The sequence below is a fragment of the Antedon bifida genome, chromosome 2 (assembly GCF_963402885.1).
Source record: "Antedon bifida chromosome 2, ecAntBifi1.1, whole genome shotgun sequence".
NCBI classification, from domain to species: Eukaryota; Metazoa; Echinodermata; class Crinoidea; order Comatulida; family Antedonidae; genus Antedon; species Antedon bifida.
Genome location: NC_136227.1, coordinates 3,429,387 through 3,450,005, shown reverse-complemented (window position 1 = coordinate 3,450,005; position 20,619 = coordinate 3,429,387). Strand labels below are relative to the sequence as shown.

At 32.6% G+C, this 20,619-nt stretch overlaps 1 protein-coding gene across 1 annotated transcript in view; it reads right to left on the bottom strand.

Annotated features, from left to right (window-relative positions):
* LOC144835783 (uncharacterized) overlaps positions 1 to 12,851 on the bottom strand; it is a 51,169-nt gene extending 38,318 nt beyond the window's left edge. Inside the window, exon 1 of the mRNA XM_078690868.1 lies at positions 12,551 to 12,851. Within this exon, the coding sequence (XP_078546994.1) occupies positions 12,551 to 12,733 (183 nt within the window). The 5' untranslated portion in view covers positions 12,734 to 12,851. The remainder of the gene's footprint in view (positions 1 to 12,550) is intronic.
* Positions 12,852 to 20,619: the final 7,768 nt, after the last annotated feature.

Sequence of the window (20,619 nt, the reverse complement as noted above, 5' to 3'; positions counted from 1 at the left end):
TTAATACATGAAGAAAGAACATACCAGAATATATATATTCCCATTTTCTGTTTAAGAACTTCAACACATTTTAATGTTATGTACATTACCTTTAACTACTGTACTTTAATATACTAATCTTAAATGTTTTAATACTAGCTAACTACACTATGAAGAAAGAACATAACAGAATCGTTTGCCAGAATATAAATACTATATTCCCATTTTGTTTTATGGTAGTACATAAATAATGTTACTACACTATGCTCAATTGTTTCATTTCATCAAATAGATCACACATTAAATTTAAGTAATTCTGTATAGCCTTCCATTGCCATTTAATATTGAATGCTTTCAACACCAATGTGAAGTAAAAGCATTAACTTGCTGTTGTTTTGATAGTACTGTAGTTAACTGTAGACTATTGGTCAGGAAAGCCCTTTATAGTCTGCATGTCTGTCTGTCCAATAATATGTAGCAAAATAGAAATGTTTGAATGTCACCATTGCTGCACATTTATAAAATTTATAAATAATGTTTAAAATCAATCCAAGTTTGCTAATACAGTAAACTGTTTAAAGCTCCGTCTACACTATCAAACTAGTTTGACAAATAAAGTGTGATGTGCCCAAATATGGTATTGATATGCACAAATATGGTGGTGATTATGACATCATCATTTCTGGTCACATACTTGAAGGAATTAATTTAAGGTTAACACCAATATAGGATAGCAGTACTTAATAATATAGACATGACCAGTAAAAATCATTCAACCAATCCTATGAAATGGTTTGAGTACAGATTGTGTATAGTACTTTAGAAGAAAACCCAATATTGACATGGCTATAGTGATACATGCACTAGAGAAATTACTTAAATGCAACAGCAAACAAAGCCTTTTGAAAGAGTCCTGTTGACATGCTTTATTTGTGTAATAATAATGATAACTTTACTTTTATCAGGAGTTATTATAAGAACAATGATAGCTAGGTTTTTGTGCCTACACAATGGCTGCTGTCCTGTGGTATCTTTCTAATAGAAGAACAATCAAACGCAAGTCTATATCATGACCACACCTACTTTTAGTATCAAACGCATCACTTTGTCAGACCAAAGATCAACAATATCGCAAACAAATGTACCATATAATATAAAGTAAAGCTCTGTCTACACTATCAAACTTTATGTGACAAAAAAATGGGCATGATGATGTCATATCATTACCGTATTTAAGCATACAGTATCACTACCATATTTGGGCACATCACACTATTTTTGTCAAACTAGTTTGATAGTGTAGACAGAGCTTTAACATATCTTTATTTAAAATTTGACCCATCTCATTTGAACTTGACACAACTCCACTAATCATTAACAGCATTTCATGAAAAAACATCAAAGTATACTGCTGCCATGTTTTTCTCATAAAAATGGAAATAATATGCATCGGTTATTTCGACCACCCACTGAAAAGGAAAATGTTAAGCAAGTCCATGAACCATATAACTGTTTTCATTAACATGTTTTCTTGGTACTCAACAGTATTTCTAATTTCTCACTAAGATCCTGTTTCTGCTGCGAAAAAAAAACAATAATATCTCAAATTAATATTAATAACCGTGTGAATAAATTACTGTACCCTTAATTTCTTGGCGGCAGCAACAGGACAAATTTAATGGTTAAATGGCAGTGTGAAAACAACGGTTAAAAACAACACACCCATTTTGGGGATTGGAAGTTAGAACGCAATTTAACCGGTTATCACTACAACTTTTAGCTACAACACAAAATAATGTTTTTATTTGATTGACAGCTGTAGTGTCTTTTTTCGTGTTTTATCGCCTGATCGCATTGCATTTTGGGTAATGTTAACATTTTATTTCAACCACTAATTTAAATGGTTATTTGACAGAAAAAATTAAGCAGAAATGCGGTCGGCCACAAAATTATATTTTTGGAATAAATGGTTTATTCAGCGCTCTGCAGCAGAAAAAGATCCTAAAAATACTGAAACCATGGCACTTCTTTCTGATTGTTTTACTTTATCATTTTGATTTACCTTTTTGCTTTTGTATCTCCCTTGTACTGGACAGACACATACCCACAGAACTGTCATTTTATTAATAGTAATTTGCCTTCGTACTTCAATAATTATATATTTTTATCTACGCAAATTTAAAGGGAAAACTTGAAAGGAAATTAAACTAATTTACTAATATACAGTATCATGCTTTCCTATAGAAAAAAACAGAATGTGCTTTAATGTAACACAGTATTATTTAGCTAATGATCTTTCATCCAGATAATTATATCATAACCTCATTAGCAGAGAGAAGAGTACAAGGTCCTTGAGATCATTTCAAATCTTGTCATTGCCATTTCTTTACAAAAGGCAGCTGCATTATCAAACCAATACAAAACTTTAAACTTCTATTCTTTTCATGCTGTCTTGGTATGGCATTGGGTACTTATTTTTGATTGCTGTATAAGGAGGTATTTCATAAAATCATTAGATAGATGACGAGTGATTGGGTTTTAAGTCCTTGACTAATTTCCTTGTCTAATTAAGATAAGTCTTAAATTTGCATTTTGAAAAATTGATACAATACTGTGTGTCAGTAATTTTGAAAAATGTAACTTCTCCTATTGTATTGAAAGTACATACTTCTTTATACCGATAAATGAATGTTTATGATTTTAATGAGAATATTTTTATTTAATAAATTTTAGAAAGTGGAATAAACAGACAAATTAAAATATTCTCTGTTAGCTTACCTGGATAAACTGACAATAGCCCTTTCTCTTCGAAGAAACAGATATAATAACTTTCAAATTCATAATTTTTTTTACCCACCTACTGAAAAAGGTATACCAATTTGAATCAACTGTGTGGCTAGGCACATTAAAAATGTGGCACAATTATTAAATTGTTAAACTAATATCTATTGTTAATTTTATTAATTTTGACAAAAACATTTATACAAACATAAAGAAAACAATAAATAGCTAAATTGCCCCAAGGAGTGGCAAAACAGACTGCCTAAACTATGAGGTTTTGAATGTATCAGTATTATAATAAAATGCTACAGTATTAATACTACTGTACTTCTACTGTACTAGTACTATATACCATTTGTGAAAATTTCTACTTTTCAAGTTATATCTCGCTCTTCGAGAAGAAAGGGCTATTGTCGGTTTATCCAGGTAAGCTAGGCACAAAACAGACATGATTAATTTTTACATACAGATGTACAATACTACGCTCATTATCAATACTACTGTATACTATTACAAAAATAATACATTTTACAAAAGAATGCGCCATCTGCTTTGCTAATTTTTTAACCAGACCTTGACAGACGTATACATTTTAAAATGCACTGGTACAGTGTTTACAGTAATCAAATCTCATAATCATATTTTTCTATATGTTGCTTTAAATGATTACAAGTTTTATTATCTCAACGACGAATGAATAGATATCTTTGGCTCACGTTCACAAACTATAATTACGCTGAAATCCAAAAATAAATAGACCATGATGATATTATACTAATGATCAATCATTGCATTATACCAGAAAAAACTATAATAATCGACTTGAAATTTCTCATTTTAAAGGTAACGCATCATTTTGTTAAAGGTCTGTACGGTACTGTATCTTCGGTTTCGTTCATAAAAATGTTTGTAAAGGCTCCAGATTGTTTTAAACTGTACATTTTTCGGTGGATTTAGCGTTATTCAATAAATAAAATGAAAAAAAATGGGAACCATTATGGTATCAATGATTTCTGATCAATAAATCACAAAAGACAGAAAACAAAAGAATTCCTTCTTAATCAACTATATTGTTCTAAATAATTTGACAGATTGTTTCCCCCATACAACCATTCATCAAATGATTACAGTACTTCAGTAATGCTTCAAGAAGTACTAAACACACCAAGGACTCAGCCTACGGGAAAATAATACAGCATAGATAGATTAATAATAAAGAATAGACAAAACAAGGAGAATAGGGAAAAAAACTTATGAAAAAAGGACAACAAAATTGGGTAAAAATAGTAACTATAATAAATAGTGGTGTTTGATAGGTAAACAATTAATGGAATAATAGTTTAGAAAAAAGGCAAAAACTCCCCAAAAGGAAAGTTTTGACTCTATTATCCTGGGGTCATTTTCAAGCTTATAGAATCTGATACGCCTTACAATTTTGCCTATAGATACATATAATCATCTTTAAACAGTACTATAAAAGAAGATAGAACAAGGACACTTAAGACATCAAAAGTGTAGAAGGGTTTTTAAATAAATTCAACGTGTCCTTGACAATTTTTTCTAGGTAAATACCATTACTTGCTTCTATCTATACATTTGACATTTTCCTTGAAATCAGAGCAAATATGTAATGTATCTTTTCACTGTTCTATTTATTAAAAGTATACAAATTTTTTTTATGCGCGTACATTACATATTATATTTGTCAATCAAATTACTTGACATGTTTCAGAATCAATAAAAAGAAAGCTCACGTTTCAGCGTCTGTGTACAAGATTGATTATGTTACAAAATGTACAGAAAATATGTAATAAGTTTTCTCTTTCTCATTTATTTGTAATTCAATGCTCTACAATGTTTCGTGAGAAAGTCTAGGGGATGGAAATATAAGAAAATCATAATCAATGTATTAAATAAACTTTGCTGGCGTAGATATCGATGCATTCAATTCATGTGTAACATTAACAATCGTTTATTTAAATGACATCATTCTATAACACAGCATGTGAGCTAATTAATTCCTACCGTAGGTAAAGGCTTAATGATTTCAGCCTCTTATACATTAAAAATCTGTAATTAGAAAAACGTCTAGACAATTTACGTAAACCAAGAGGTTTTGAAAAGAATTAAAAAAAACATTATTTAACATGATTTGTCAGAAAATCAATGTTTATCCTCAGTGTTTGACTGTACAAAAGAAATGAGACTACAATGTAGTTTGACTAACAAAAAACTAAACCAGAATTCATTCATTCATCATTTTATTTCGGAATACCATGATCACATACTGTATTAATCCAAAACACTATTAAAGTCACAACTTAAAATACTGTATTAAATAATAAATAACTGAACAGTATAAAATACTGTCTTGATTTTAAAAGAAAATGTTTCCATTTTTTAAACAATTTTAGGGGAATTTATAATGTACTGCACTTACAGTACAGTAAAACAATACATACTGTACATACAGTGCTGTAATATAACAGTGCTGTAATACAGTATACTAACTGTACTGTACTATAATACTGTAATATATAACAAAACTTTGCATTTTCGTCCAATACAAAATTACTACAGTACAGTATGCTATACTGTTTATAATATTGAGGCAGTGTTCTTCAATATTCATGCTGTTTTAAAGAAAGTCTGAGGAGGACAAGTGTAAGGTCATATTCATAGAGCACAGTATCCAGTGTGCATACAAATTAAAACCAGCGCCAGATTAAACATACCAAGCAAGGTCTACTACAGCACTATAAAGAAAATTACATCGTAACTGAACCAGGCAAAATCGGGTCAACCTATCAACTATTAAGGTCAGGTTAAAACACCGCCTGGCCGCATTTTCTATAAGCAGAAATTCCCGACGGATGTTAAACTCTACACCAGGCTCTGTTAAAAATTGCCAATCATTGGGTAAATCAATTTGGAGTGAATGCAGAGAATCAGTGTCATTCAAGTATGGATTATCAAAGGGACAATCAACTAAATGTACAATTGTACATACAATCTCTACAGCATTTTACATCCCAAAGACAAACAATGTACAAAACAATGCAAATTGATTTTAATATATAAAATAATTAGACTGGACAAAGAGACATGTTAATGCATTTAAATTAAACACTGTACTATACTATTGTATTTAGAATGGACAAAGACATGCTTGTTTTATACTAAAATCATTCAAAACTTATCGGTCATTATGAATTATAAGTAAATTGAACAATAAACATTTTTACTACTAAAATGTCGTGAATACTATACTTCTCTACTGTAAGTTTTTTTTTAATAAATAAAATTGCAAATTCGTGGTTGCCTATATACAGTATACAGTACTGTATGAAAGTGGTGTTCAACTGAATTCATTCATTATAAAGTAAAGTATTGGTTTATTTAGGTAGGCTAACTGGAGTCATGAAATTGACAATGTACAGTACAGTAGACACATGTACTGCACAGACAGACATTTTATGATAGCCTACAGTATCTGTAGGTACAGCACCTATCATAAAATGGGCAAAACAAAGATTAAATTACTGAAGATACAAGTACAGTACTGTTAAATTCTTGGCAATGCTAATAAAAATTAAAATCTGTACCTCTATATTAAACAAAAATGATATACAGTAATAACAAAAACATAGTACGTGACATAAACCCAACACGTTGCTGGTAGTATACTTGTAGTATATTTATTTATAGTTTTATAGCCACGGTACTTCGGCAAAATTACAATCGGAAGACAAACATGTTAACCGCCAAGCAAACTTAATAAACATTTTTAATGAACTACTGTAATCATTGAAGTTGTCTATACCAGTCTACATTATATGCCAAATGAATGCAAACTCTGTGAAAGTTCAAGCACTCACTTCCTGTGTTAAAGACCCACTTAAAATTAACACACGTACATTTTTACAAGTGTATTTTATACAAATTTATGATAATTGACACTTAACAATAAATTAGGGATTTAATTGATTGTGATGAGATTCAAAATTAATACCAAGTTTTACAAACCATGTTCACATCAACTGAAAAATTATCAAAATTTCATAATTTGGCATAATCATGGAAGAAATTTAAAAGTGTTGTATCATAACACTGATTTGTTTGTGAGCATGCTCAGAAGCGTAGCGGTCCATTGTTGTGGTGAAAAGTTACAAAAAAAAGTATTTTGGCTTATTTTATATTTATTTATTTTGTATTTATTACTGGATATTACTGTAGACTAATTCTAAAAAAATATTTGATGAGCTTGTTTGTTTAATTTTAATCCTACTTTTGATATGATATACTGTAAACCATGTGCAGACCTACCAATGTGTTGATCAACATAAATGTACATGTGCAGTATTCTTTTATTAGTACACATGTGTTTTTAAAAAGAGACACTTGCCTACTGTAGCATTACTCAAGAGAAGAAAGTTGTACAGCAGTAAAGCTCTGTTTACACTATCAAACTTTATGTGATGTGCCCATATATGGACATGATGATGTCATTTCACTACCATATTTAAGCATATCACTACCATATTTGGGCATATCACTACCATATTTGGGCATATCACTATCATATTTGGGCACATCAAACTAGTTTGACAAAAAAGACAGAGCATTCAGCTGAAATATTCTCCACTATACTTTATGTCCTTTTGGTGGTATGTACACCGCAAACTTTACTAAACACTATGTTTATTCTCCATACAGTACAAACACTAATGCAATAGTATTCCTTTTATTATCATAATATTAGGCTTCTTTGAGTTGAACATTAAACCAAACGCTGACTAAGACTCTAAAATTGTAAACGTGTGTGATTTCTCACCTGGTGGGAAAATCAATGAAACCGACAATGAGGGTGTACCTGTATAAATGAAACCTGATCTGAACACCTTTAGACACAGGTAAGCAGCTATGATACCTGCTGAGATGGATACTTGCTCAGGTATACATAGCGGGTCATTCTAGAGGTCATTCTGAAGTATTACAGTACTGCATTTTATTGGCGAAAGATTCATTTTCAAATAATGACTGTAAAATAATTATACAGCAATTTTGTATTGACAGTCAGACAGTACTGCACCTTGTTGCCGAAAGATTCATATTCAAATTATAATGATTACAGAATTATTATAGAGCAATTTTGTATTGACACTGACTTTGAGTTCATAGGATTCACTAAAGCTGAAATGGAAGTCTTAAATTTATTTTCAAAGTAGCCTTATGAACATGAAAACATGATATAAAAATTTCTACTTTTCGAGTTATGATATCTTGCTCTTTGAGGGAAAAAAGGCATATTGTCAGTTTATCTAGCTAGGCACGAAATAGACTATCCAATTGGATTTGAAGGCTACTGTAGATGTATTATTTATTAATATTAAATGTTAACAATTAACATTAACAAGTAAAGTTCCTCCTTGCATTGTTAGGGTATGTATCTGCCAGTGCATGTACTTATGTACAGTAACATACAGTACAGAAATTGATCAAATAAACATCCCAGTCGAATAAGTACAGTACTCTGTTTAAGTACACTAACGAGGGTTGCATCAAACATGACATTGTTTAATTGTGATGATTGGATACTGGATTGGATATTTCTTTCAAGTGCCTAATAAATAAATACAGTATAATATTGAAAGTTACTATTTTTCACATTTAAATTAGACTACCGGATGATACTGCAATTAAACAAACAATGAAGGAAACTGAAAAGAAAGTAAGAAGACCACCAGGAAAACCAAAAAAAAACTGGATAAACCACAAAAAAAATGTAGACAATAACAAAACAGAAAAATATGGAAAAAAATAGTGGAAAGCATAATGTATTGTCAGAATGACAGAAAACGTTTTAAATTGAAAATTCAAACAATTTTTTCTTGTCTGTACTGTACTAGAAAAATATTGAATCATCATCAATCGAAATTCAGAAAAGTAATAGTCATAAATTTTACACATTTTTTACAACTTGATGAGAATGCAAAACAATTTCAAAATTCAAATGTCATAAAAACATATCATCTTTGTGACTCAATGAATAATGCAGCTGTTTCCTGTATCCAATCTGAAGACAAGAACACTTTATTACATTGCATTTTAAAACTTCTTACATTTTTATTATCGTTGAATTGTTTATCATCCAACGATACTTTGGTAACTCATCCGTAATGTAGTAAGTATATTGTAGCCTCATGCTCACATTGGGTTTTGATGATGTACTGCGAAAAAACCTACAGAAACCCATGCCCTACTATGCTAGGGTCCAACATGGAGGAATTACAGTCTAAATAATCCCTTGATGGTTCCAACTACAAGTAGGACATAATGCAAGTTGATATTAAGTTCCATGTTGATCATGAATGTAAATATTATGTATGTATTGTTTTGCTTGTGTTTTTCTGCCAAGAAAACAATTATCATTGTACTATATGTATCTGTATGAATGACTTAATAAATCAAATCTGAATCTGACATGATGTAAAATATGCCCCACAATTTGACTGTACATACAAACAAACCAATTACAAAATCATTCATTTCATTAAACAGTATTTATCACAAGCAGTCAAGGGGGTAGTATCCAATACTTATGTAATACAATTTTGCTGATGAGAATTTGGCTAAAGTTTTAAAACACTTCCCTTATGAAATTAATCAAATTTTCCTTATCAGTATTCTACAGTTATGATTGACAAAAACAGTAAATTAATTTTCATAATGATCAATAACAAACAACATGTTTAAAAATTAATTTGTTAATTTTCATAATGATGATATTACTTCAAATATCAATAACAAAAAACATGTTTTAACAGATTGTTAATTCTTATCTAGTTAAACCATTTCAATTAAAACAACATTTATTGAAGTATCTGATTGACATTTTGACAGATGTGATGTTTTCGTCTCTCCTCAGAGGAAAACCAATCTACACATGCTATCTAAACTATACACATTTTTGTCTTGCCATTCTGACGACTAATTGGCCATCAGTCACTTTAAATATCAATAATGTAACATCTTAACATCCACAATGTAGTTTAGTACTGTAGAAATAAGCTATTGCACTTACAATCTACACTCAGAAACTGTTTTATTAATTAGATAATAGAATGAATCAAATTAGTTTTTTTTCTTCTATCAGTATCAGTAATGTACAGTACTGTAGGTGTATAACACAATATGTACTGTACAGTAAATAAAATAGTTTAACTTCATAAAGCTCTGTCTACACTATCAAACTAGTTTGACAAAAAAATGTGATGTGCACAAATATGGTAGTGATATGCTTAAATATGGTAGTGATGACATCATCATGTCCATATAATATAAGAAAATGTGATGTGTCCATATCATGGGCACAGTACATATTTTTGTCACATACTGTAAAGTTTAAAGTGTAAATATACAACAATAAAACTCCACCAGTTTGGAAACCTGATTATAATTTAATTATAAAGTAAAATTGTTAACTTGTATTTTATGTTATTGATATGATAAACCACGTTTTCTACTACTGTAGGCAATAATATTTTCAAGACGGAGATACTGTAGATTTTTATACAAACACTGTTTTCAAAGCTAACAATACTGTCAAACAGGTTAGAAATGGACAATAAAGCAGTCTGTAAACAACTTAAAACAGAAGTAAAATGTGAAAAACCATAAAGAGTTACTTTATCACTGTAATTATCATTTAGAATGAAAACAAATACAACATAATCTAGTAATCGCAAAACATTAAACAAAATGTCTGGTTTTTCATTCATAAAAAGTTTCTTCATTCATAAGGACATCAACAAACATTTTCGTCGCACCATAATGTCTAAATGAAGTGTAAAAAATATCTGTATAACGTTTGCCATTAATTAACCTTCAGAATTGCTTTTCCAAATGTAGATGAAAGCAGAACAAAATGGACACTTGAAATCGTTTTGCACTGAAACATCAAAGCGGAAATTTAAATTAACAGCGGCTTTTAGCATCAAAGGAATTATGGTTTTGGTCTGTTTGTATGTGGTTCAAGCTCACATGAACTTAAATGTTTTGTTTAGATCGTTGTTTGATCCTTTTAAATCCGATAGTGGAACAGACACACTTTTTGATTTTTATTTTATAATGTACAGCGGCTTTTCAAAGAAAGACATTAACGGTAGTGTTTTATTTTAATAGTAAATACTTATAGGAATATGATCATTTTAATGTCGTTGCCCCCTAAAAATAGTATGGGATTCCAAAATAACTCATTCTATATCTTTTCTGTATTGTCAATATATGAATGTTAATTTTTTCCTTGATTTGATTTGAATTTTTAGGGTGAGAAATTTATAACATTACTTAAGCTAATACTAATATTAGAAACAGAGATTTACAGTAAACGTCTTCTTTTCATCTGCAATTTTATTTTTAAAAAAAGCATTTTAAATGTTTTGTTTACAATATAAACAACATGCTATTATTATTAATTGAAAATACTGTTCAAATTATTTCAATACTTTTTTTTAAATAAGCATTGATGGACAAACAATCTACTGTAGGGTAATTTTATTAATAAAAAAATTATAGTAGTGAACTAAATGCAAAAGCCTACAGTACGTTGTTTGATCAAAAACCTTTAAAAAATAATTTTAGGCTGTGTACAAGAACTTTACAGCTGGCTGAGTATTAACATCAGCCAGCATAATTACTCACAGCCTTAGTGTAGAAAGATAAATAGTTTAAAAAAAGGAAGTTACAAGAACTAAAAACAATGGATATGCATAGGAATGGTTGGCCTTATACCTGCCCATGAACAATACAAAGTATGGACCTTTGTGGACTATCTAATAGGATTAAAAAGGCCTTTTGTTTCCTCTATTAAAGAAGCTAGTAGAAATCATTATAAATACAATAGAACAGTACAATCAATATACGCCCAATTCACAACTTTTAAATCCTTGTATTATCAACTTCTAAGAACTGTGCTTTAAAATGGTTTGAAGTAGTTAGTAATATTAAGAAAGAAAATACTTATACTATTAACTGCATATCAATTTATACTATAATAATTGTAAATTGGTCCTTAAAGCAGTAAACAATTATATGATTCTACAAACAGAAGTTGATAGCAAATAGGACAAAAAGAAATTTTAATAGATTTAAAGAATTTATGTTTGATGATTGGAAAACAAGTTATAGATATACTTGACTGTTATTTTACTAAAACTTTGATATTTAAAATTGTATATTTGTAAGAAAAACATCTAAAAATTAAATTAGCCTTGAAACGTATATTCATTGGAATTGAATCATTTAGTAACATTACCGAAAATATATATAAATATTTCGTATTTCAACTCAAAACACATATAAGTCATAATAATGTCAGATAATCATTATCATTACTATTTTAATAAAGTATTTAAGAAAAGTATTTATCTATTTTAATTTTTGCTATTGAGGTATTCAATTTTAATTTAAAAAAAAATTTTTTCTCTACATTCTTTTAAAATTAAAATCTTCTCAAAATTAAATTAAAAAATGGATTTAAAAAACATTTATTGTTTATTATATCAGAACACCATTTAATATTTTATTTCAACTTTTTAAAAAAATAAATTAAAAAAAAGACACACTCTCTTCCTCCTCATGTTTAACAATGTTGCTGGACACACAACTGTCAAACTTTTATAATCCACAAAGAAAAGTATTAATCCAACGAGAATATGCACAATCCACGAAAAATCCACATCTTTATTAAATATTGCGGCGCCAATTTATAAGCTAGGCCCCTCCTTACCTGTAACAAATTTCCTTCAGCGGCCTTCCTCGGGCCAGCGGGAGAGAAATTCCCGTACAATTCGAGCGGTTTGTGGATAGCCTCGCCGTTTTCGTCTGAATATTCCATCTTTAAAACCGCGTCTTCTTTACACAAAACGCCAATGACTGCTGACAAAAACAGCACATAAGATATAACTACCATCTTGGTATCATTTCCCACAAGATCCAGTTCATATTCAATCTCAAACTGTCCAAATAGTTTTAGGTTCTTTTGCTAGGCCGAAACAACACCGCTCTGACACTGTTGTCTCCACCACCGGCCTACTATCGTGTGTGAGGAGTGTGATTGTTGTTGTGTGTGTGTGGTTTGTATGCGAACTGTTCAAGCGTAGCGGCTGAAATCCAGTCACGTGACGAAAACTTATTTTTTAAGTACAGGCAGCATGCAGCATAATATAGAGTACAAGTTTGGGACGGACTTGACATTTGAGAACTACACTAACCGTTTTTGTTTTCAATTTCCTATTAAATTAACCATCTCTTAGAACTTATTATAAACACTTTCCGCGTGGTGCCGTTAAGATCTTTTGGCGTTAATAAACAACTTCCCTCGTTAAACATGAACATATCTTGTCGGTAAGATCAAATGATAATGACAAGCAAATTATAGATGTCACAGAAAAAAAATGCCTCGGGTTTTTATCATATTTTCAAAAGGATACTTTATTTAACTGGTCGCTGACGCTTAGTCGCACCGAAATATAATTGATCGTGTGTGTGAATTGACAATAATTTTACCTGATATGTTTTCGAACAATATAATGTTTGTGAGGGATCTCAATAGAATTGTAAAAATTACTAAATGCGGTGCGTGAGAGTAATTTGAGAGCGAGATGAGACTGGTTAATAGGCGCATTGATATCATTATCAAGATGCAATTGCCGGCGGTATATATTTGAATATCTTATAATGATCCATCATGGATATAATACATAGTCTATACGCAGTAATACTACAAATATGTTTTTATCAGATAACAAAATCTATATTGAAACAAATGTGCATGTGTTTGTTTGAAAACCGAAAGGTGTTTTAGGCTTTTGTTATTTTTTTTTTAAACGTGTCTCTCCAACATGGAGTTGTGACAATAACGTTACTTATTTTATTTTTTAAAGTTCTGTAACCTCAAGCAGCAGAGTTATCTTAGTTTTTTCCCACTTTCTTTTTTTTAGTTTTTCAAATTGCCGCTTTTTAAACTTAAGTTTTTGTGCAATGTGTGTGTATTCGATATTTTAATTTTTTAAGTTAATATTTTATATATTTATATCTGTTTTTTATCGTACTAATATTTGCCAGTCTTTAAGAAGAATTTCTATTATTAATTTATTATAATAATGGACAAATAAAGCTTTTCAGTATTCAGTATTCTCCATTGTGTAGGCCTATATGCCTAACTGGCACTAAGCATGGACATCTAAGTAGGCCTACGGTCTTTTTATTATAATGAGGCCTATATTTTGTCAGGAACTTCCATGATAACAACCTTCTCCCCCCCACCCGCCCCGGTTGGTAGAGCGCATGCGTGCTCAAGTAGACAGAGTCCGAATCTTGCGAACGGATTTGAGTCTTCATTTGTCTTTTATTTTATTTGTTTATTGTTGTTTTGTTTTTAATGTTATCATTTCGTCATTATATGCCTACACATCGTTATTTAGAAATATTCTATATATTTTTTAATGTATAGTTGTTAAATTAATTTAATTTACCAAGTGTTTCGGGTCCCTTAAAAAACCCCGGAGATTGTCCATCCCCCATTTTAGTATCTGTTGATACATAACCTGTTTAGAATTGGAAATGAAAGCATCAAATCATATTTAATATCTTGAAATAACTGTGAGTAATCGAGAAACAATAACATTTTGACGAGAAGCGCGCATCAACCGTCATGTCGTCTGCTTTTCTCAGAGTAGGCAAACGCCAACTATAAACATCGGTTCGCTTTCTATTGAATTCGGGTGTCAAAATTTACGCGCGAAAAGCACACGGTACTATTTTCAATTTCACTGTTCGATAACTCTGTACTTAAAAGAAACCGCCGCCGTATGTTTGACACCTTCTTAAATATGATTCTTATATCAAACCTTTGATGTTATTGTTTGCTGTTTCTAAGGAGTTATTTAAAAATGTTTAGAAACAAAATCAATTAAAAGTACAAGCATGAATTGACTTGGATCCTAATTCATATCGTCTGCTGAGGCAGCATCCGTGGATTCAGCGATATTATGTATTCATTAATTGGTCTGAATACTGTACTTGTTGTTATGAATTACAGGTGGTCCACGTCCCTAAAATATTCATAGAATTATTTATTATATTTAAAATCATTAAATGGACATCAATTGTGTGCAGATTAGTATATCTAACATTAATGACAACAATAGCTCACATTTTCTAGTACATGTGTGTAAATATACACGTATAATTATACACACGTATATGGTAAATCAGCACAGGTCATTTGCGCTCGACACAAACTCATTTATTAATTGAATATTGTTTAAAGTTTGAGAAACCCAAACTATAGACGGCGCTAATACTTATTTGACTTTTCTGTTGGTGGACAGTTACTGCACACCACATCACACAACACACAGGAATTTACTTACTAGATTTTACATTAAATATGAAATAAAACATGAATACACTTTGTACCAAAAAAGGAACCTACACAATGAATACCATGTTGTGCGTCTACCTAGGCCTGTACTGTTTTGTTAGGCCGTTTATACAGAAATTCTACTAAACCATTCATTCATATTCCAGTGAGTACTGTAACATTCAGAAACAAGCTTTCAAAATTCTAAAAAAAAATGACATTACCTATACGATTAATACATAATTACTTCATGTTTGACACTAATTGGTTAGGTTTATCTCTATACGTCCCGATTTCACATTATTTGTTCACTCTTATTATAATTATCCGTTTAAAAAAACCTACTGCACTGAACAGTATTCTGTACTCAATATTGTCATTTGGTGGCGCTATTTACGTAAGTCGTTGATGTAGTATTTACTTTTACGTACAGTACTTACAAAATGATAATTGTCTTTAGTCGGACCTAAGTCCATGTTTGCAATCAGTGGTGACAGTGACCATCATGATACAAGTTGTGGACACCGTTGCTAACTACACATCCGGGAAAAATAACAAGAAATACATTTTTGTAAGTATGCCACTATCAATTTTAATATTTTAATTCAGTTTGTATTTAAGTATTTGATATGGGCTTATATTTGAGAACATTCACAGATGTAATTTATCGCTCTTTTGTACAAGGACAACATTATTTTACAAGCTTGCCATAAAATAATATTAAATTATCACTAATTTAACACTATTTTTGTATTAGTAAACGTAGTTAGGTCTAGTTACTGGACATTTATTTTGTGACTTTGAGATCTCTTCACATTCTATTTTGTTTTTTAAAACTATGTCCGTGTTTTTTTTATAGATATTTCAAAGCGTTGGCAAATCATCAATTTTACTATGATTAATACTATAACGGTGATACAGCTATCAGTGCTTGGTGTTCTATTTGTCGTCGTTTCACTCCTATCATTGTTAGCGTAAGTAAATTGATACATTATCATAAAATATATATATGGACATGATGATGTTACCACTACCATATTTGAGCATATCACAATCATATTTTGGCACATCACACTTTTTTTTTGTCAAACTAAATTGATAGTGTAGACAGCTTTATACATAAAATACGATATAATGAGACAATTCTGATTCATTTGTCATTAAATGTATGTGTATTTTTGTATGAATTTTAGAATGCCAGATTCACGCGAAGAGTAAATGATCACGGAGGCCTCCGAGTCTCTATTACATTCACAAAGCATAAAACGAGTGAAATTCGAGGGTAAAATTATTTAATATACTTTTGCTCCCCGTACGGTTCATAAAAGCCAAAAAAATGCGTGTTGCGTGCACGAATACGTCGAATCACACGCGAGGCATTGCTCATGTATAAAAAGCCGCGATCTCAAAGCCTCAAATACGGTAAAAACCGACAGAATTAATATTGTCACTTGAGATGTTATTTTGGTATGTTAAATAAATTATATACAAATTATGTTTTTTCCAGGAGATTGAAGCCGTCAAAGAGAAAAAGACAAATTGCACCTAGCAGCACTGTCAATGTAGTTTCTAACAACACTGGCAATGCAGTTGTACTTGTACCAGTACCAGACAGGACCTCTCCACAGGCGTTCCTAAAAGACGAGGGAACACAATACGACAAAGACAATCATAGTACAGTTGTCACAATAGAACAGGAGAATGTTGACTCTACAACGGACACAAATGACCGTGATGTTGAATGCGGTATTGTAGCCGTCCCGTTGCCAGGAACCTTAGCCGGAGGTGTCGATGAAATAGATGGTGGTTCTAATAATGTTAACGGAAAGGAACAGCCGCCTCCAAAGGGCCACACGACAAACGAAGAGATAATCAAACAGTAATTTTGTTTAATGTTTTCTTGTAGTTTCATAAGTTACAGCAATTTGTAGTCAGTATAGCTGTATAGTGTTGGTTTTAACTGTATCATTACCGTAGTTGTTCCATGTAAAATCATAATTAATATTCTTAATAGTTCATGTAATCATTATCACCATCTTCATCATCATCATCATCATCATCATCATCATCAACGTTGTTGTTGTCGTCGTCGTCTTCATCAACGTTGTCATCATCATCATTGCTACCAATTTCAACCCACCGCAAGATGAAGGCCTCTCCATCGTGTCATCTCACTTTAGATCTTCCTTGGTGCCTCACGTTGTTTCTTTCTGTTGGTAGTTCATGTATAGACCTAACATGCATTCGACCACAAATTTAGTGTTTAGAGAGGAGCCTGTCATATTAGTATAGTAGTATCATCTGTCTCTGTCAAACGACCGTGTCGCTGTCATCATCTTCGACTCTTCGTCTTCCATTACGTTCATCGCTGTCTCCATCACGACCCAACTTCATTATTCATTTCATCTTCAGGCTTAGACACGAGATAGTAATCATCGCCGTTCTTGCCATCATCTTAAGTACAGTCATAATCATCATTTTAGTCTGCTCTTCATCGTCACCTGTTGGCAAATTGTGTCCTACCATACGATTTACCAGACCTATCGTGTGCTTGTATCAATAGAAAAGATGTTCAACCTCCTCCTCCAAACGCGTATCTGGCAGCCTATAACCCAATAGATCCACAGCAGCAGACGACCGCCGCATCTACAGCAGCAGGGCCTCCCCAGGATGGAAATAATGTTGTAGTTGTTATAAACACTCGAGAGGCGCAACCAAAACCAGCGTCACCAAAAAAAGATAAGAAAGAAACCAAGACAAAGAATACGAAAGATAAAAAAAACAAGAAGGAACCAACTCAAGAAAATAAACAAATGGATAATAAAACCCAACGTGAACAATCCAATGTAAACAACCAACAAACACAACCGAGTTACACACAACCTTTGCAACAACCTATGGCTACAACAAACCCTCAAGAACAAACGGTAGAACGAGTTATAAATCCCGTAATTGCGTTAAACAATACGAATGAAACGCAAAGTCAAACACAGATGGCTGTAGTAGCAGAAAGAGATACGTCACAACGGTCTAACAATCAACAGACACAACCGATTTACGCACAGCCTTTGCCGCAACCTATGGTTACAAACCCTCAAGAACAAACGGTAGAACGCGTTATGAATCCCGTAATTGCGCCAAACAATATGAATGAAACGCAAAGTCAAACACAGATGGCTGTAGTAGCAGAAAGAGATACGTCACAACGGTCTAACAATCAACAGACACAACCGATTTACGCGCAGCCTTTGCCGCAACCTATGGTTACAAACCCACAAGAACAAACGGTAGAACGCGTTACGAATCCTGTAATTGCGTCAAACAATATGAATGAAACGCAAATCCAAAGTCAAGCACAGATGGCTGTAGTAGCAGAAAGAGATGCGCCACAATGGTCTAACAATCAACAAACACAACCGATTTACGCACAGCCTTTACCACAACCTATGGTTACAAACCCTCAAGAACAAACGGTAGAACGCGTTATGAATCCCGTAATTGCGTCAAACAATACGAATGAAACGCAACCACAGATAGTAGCAGAAGGAGATACACCACAACGATCTAATAATGATGCTGCTGGTAACTACGCTGCTCTGGTCGTTGTCACCAGTAACGAAATGGTAGAGACACCAAATGCAAATATGAATAACAACATCGGTAGACCTACTGACGTAGTCACTATAGAACCGGAGCATACAGTTACATCTGGTGCCATTGGTACAACTGGTGTGGTTACAAGAGAGCAGGAAAATGCAGTTCCGTTGGATACCATTGGTGGTACAACTGACGTGGTTGTCAGAGAACCGGAGAATACAGTTACATCTGGTGCCATTGGTACAACTGATGTGGTTACCAGAGAACCGAAGCATGGAGTTGTATTGGATGCCATTGGTGATACAACTGACGTGATTGTCAGAGAACCGGAGAATACAGTTGCACCGGTTGCCATTGGTACATCAACTGACGTGGTTGTCAGAGAACCGGAGCATACAGTTACATCTGGTGCCATTGGTACAACTGATGTGGTTACAAGAGAACCGGAGCATACAGTTACATCTGGTGCCATTGGTGATACAACTGACGTGGTTGTCAGAGAACCGGAGAATACAGTTACATCTGGTGCCATTAGTACAACTGATGCGGTTACCAGAGAACCGGAGCATACAGTTACATCTGGTGCCATTAGTACAACTGACGTGGTTGTCAGAGAACCGGAGAATACAGTTGCACCGGTTGCCATTGGTACATCAACTGACGTGGTTGTCAGAGAACCGGAGAATACAGTTGCACCGGTTGCCATTGGTACATCATCAACTGACGTGGTTGTCAGAGAACCGGAGAATACAGTTGCACCGGTTGCCATTGGTACATCAACTGACGTGGTTGTCAGAGAACCAGAGCATGCAGTTGCACAATCCATTGATAACACTTCCGAGATTCTGCAAGCGACTGGAAACACGACTGACGTTTCAACAAGGTAATCATTTGTGCTGTTATATTTATATAAAAATTCCAGATAACTCTGAGAAACAGTTTTTTTGTATAGGTCTAGTTATATATTATTTGAATTCGTTTTCTAAATATAGACATTTGTTAAAACCCCTGACATGTACAGTCACACTTTTTCTAAAAAAATTATTTGTTTGCGCTTAGATTGACGTGTTGAACCTAAAACAGTTAGAGTTAAATTTAACGAATAACAATTTTGTATGAAAAAAAATTACAAAAAGCAGTAACTTCGATGTATTATGTCAAAAATAAACCGTGTCAAACACACTAATTTAGCAAACGTGATCATTATGTTTAAAATGTTGTTTTTTTTAAACATAGCTTTGCGCCAACCGTCACATCAGTACACGATCCAGTGTCATCGACGTCAATCAAGGAGAAGGGTGTGACAGAAGTCGGGGATGACAACTCTCTCGGGAATGACACGCCTACGATTGCCAGCACGGATAAGGAAACACATGCCAATCATACACCGATGGAACAAGACAGTGAAGATCCTAGTAATTTAAATACACAAGAAGTTAGTTCAAGTGGTAGGCCTACTGAGGTTAACAAGACCCTAAGGACCGAGGAAAACCATGTTGAGGAATCAAGTGATAGTTTATGTAATGATGATCCAAGCTCAAACATGTCTGTAGATAATAAAGATAGTGGTGTTAGGGATAACTATGAAGATGACAGTCAAAACGTAATTGCTCCCGATTCGAAAAATGAGGGACCGACAGAAAATGAAGGACCGGCGGAAAGTGGCGAGAGGACGATGATAGATAACGAAAATGAACAAAATGGAAAAGCATTCGAAGAAAATGACGTTAGTCAAAATGCAGAACGACTTCCAGAAGAAAATGACGTCAGTCAAAATAATACAGAACGACTTACAGAAGAAACTGACGTCACGCAAATAGCAGAGCGTCATACAG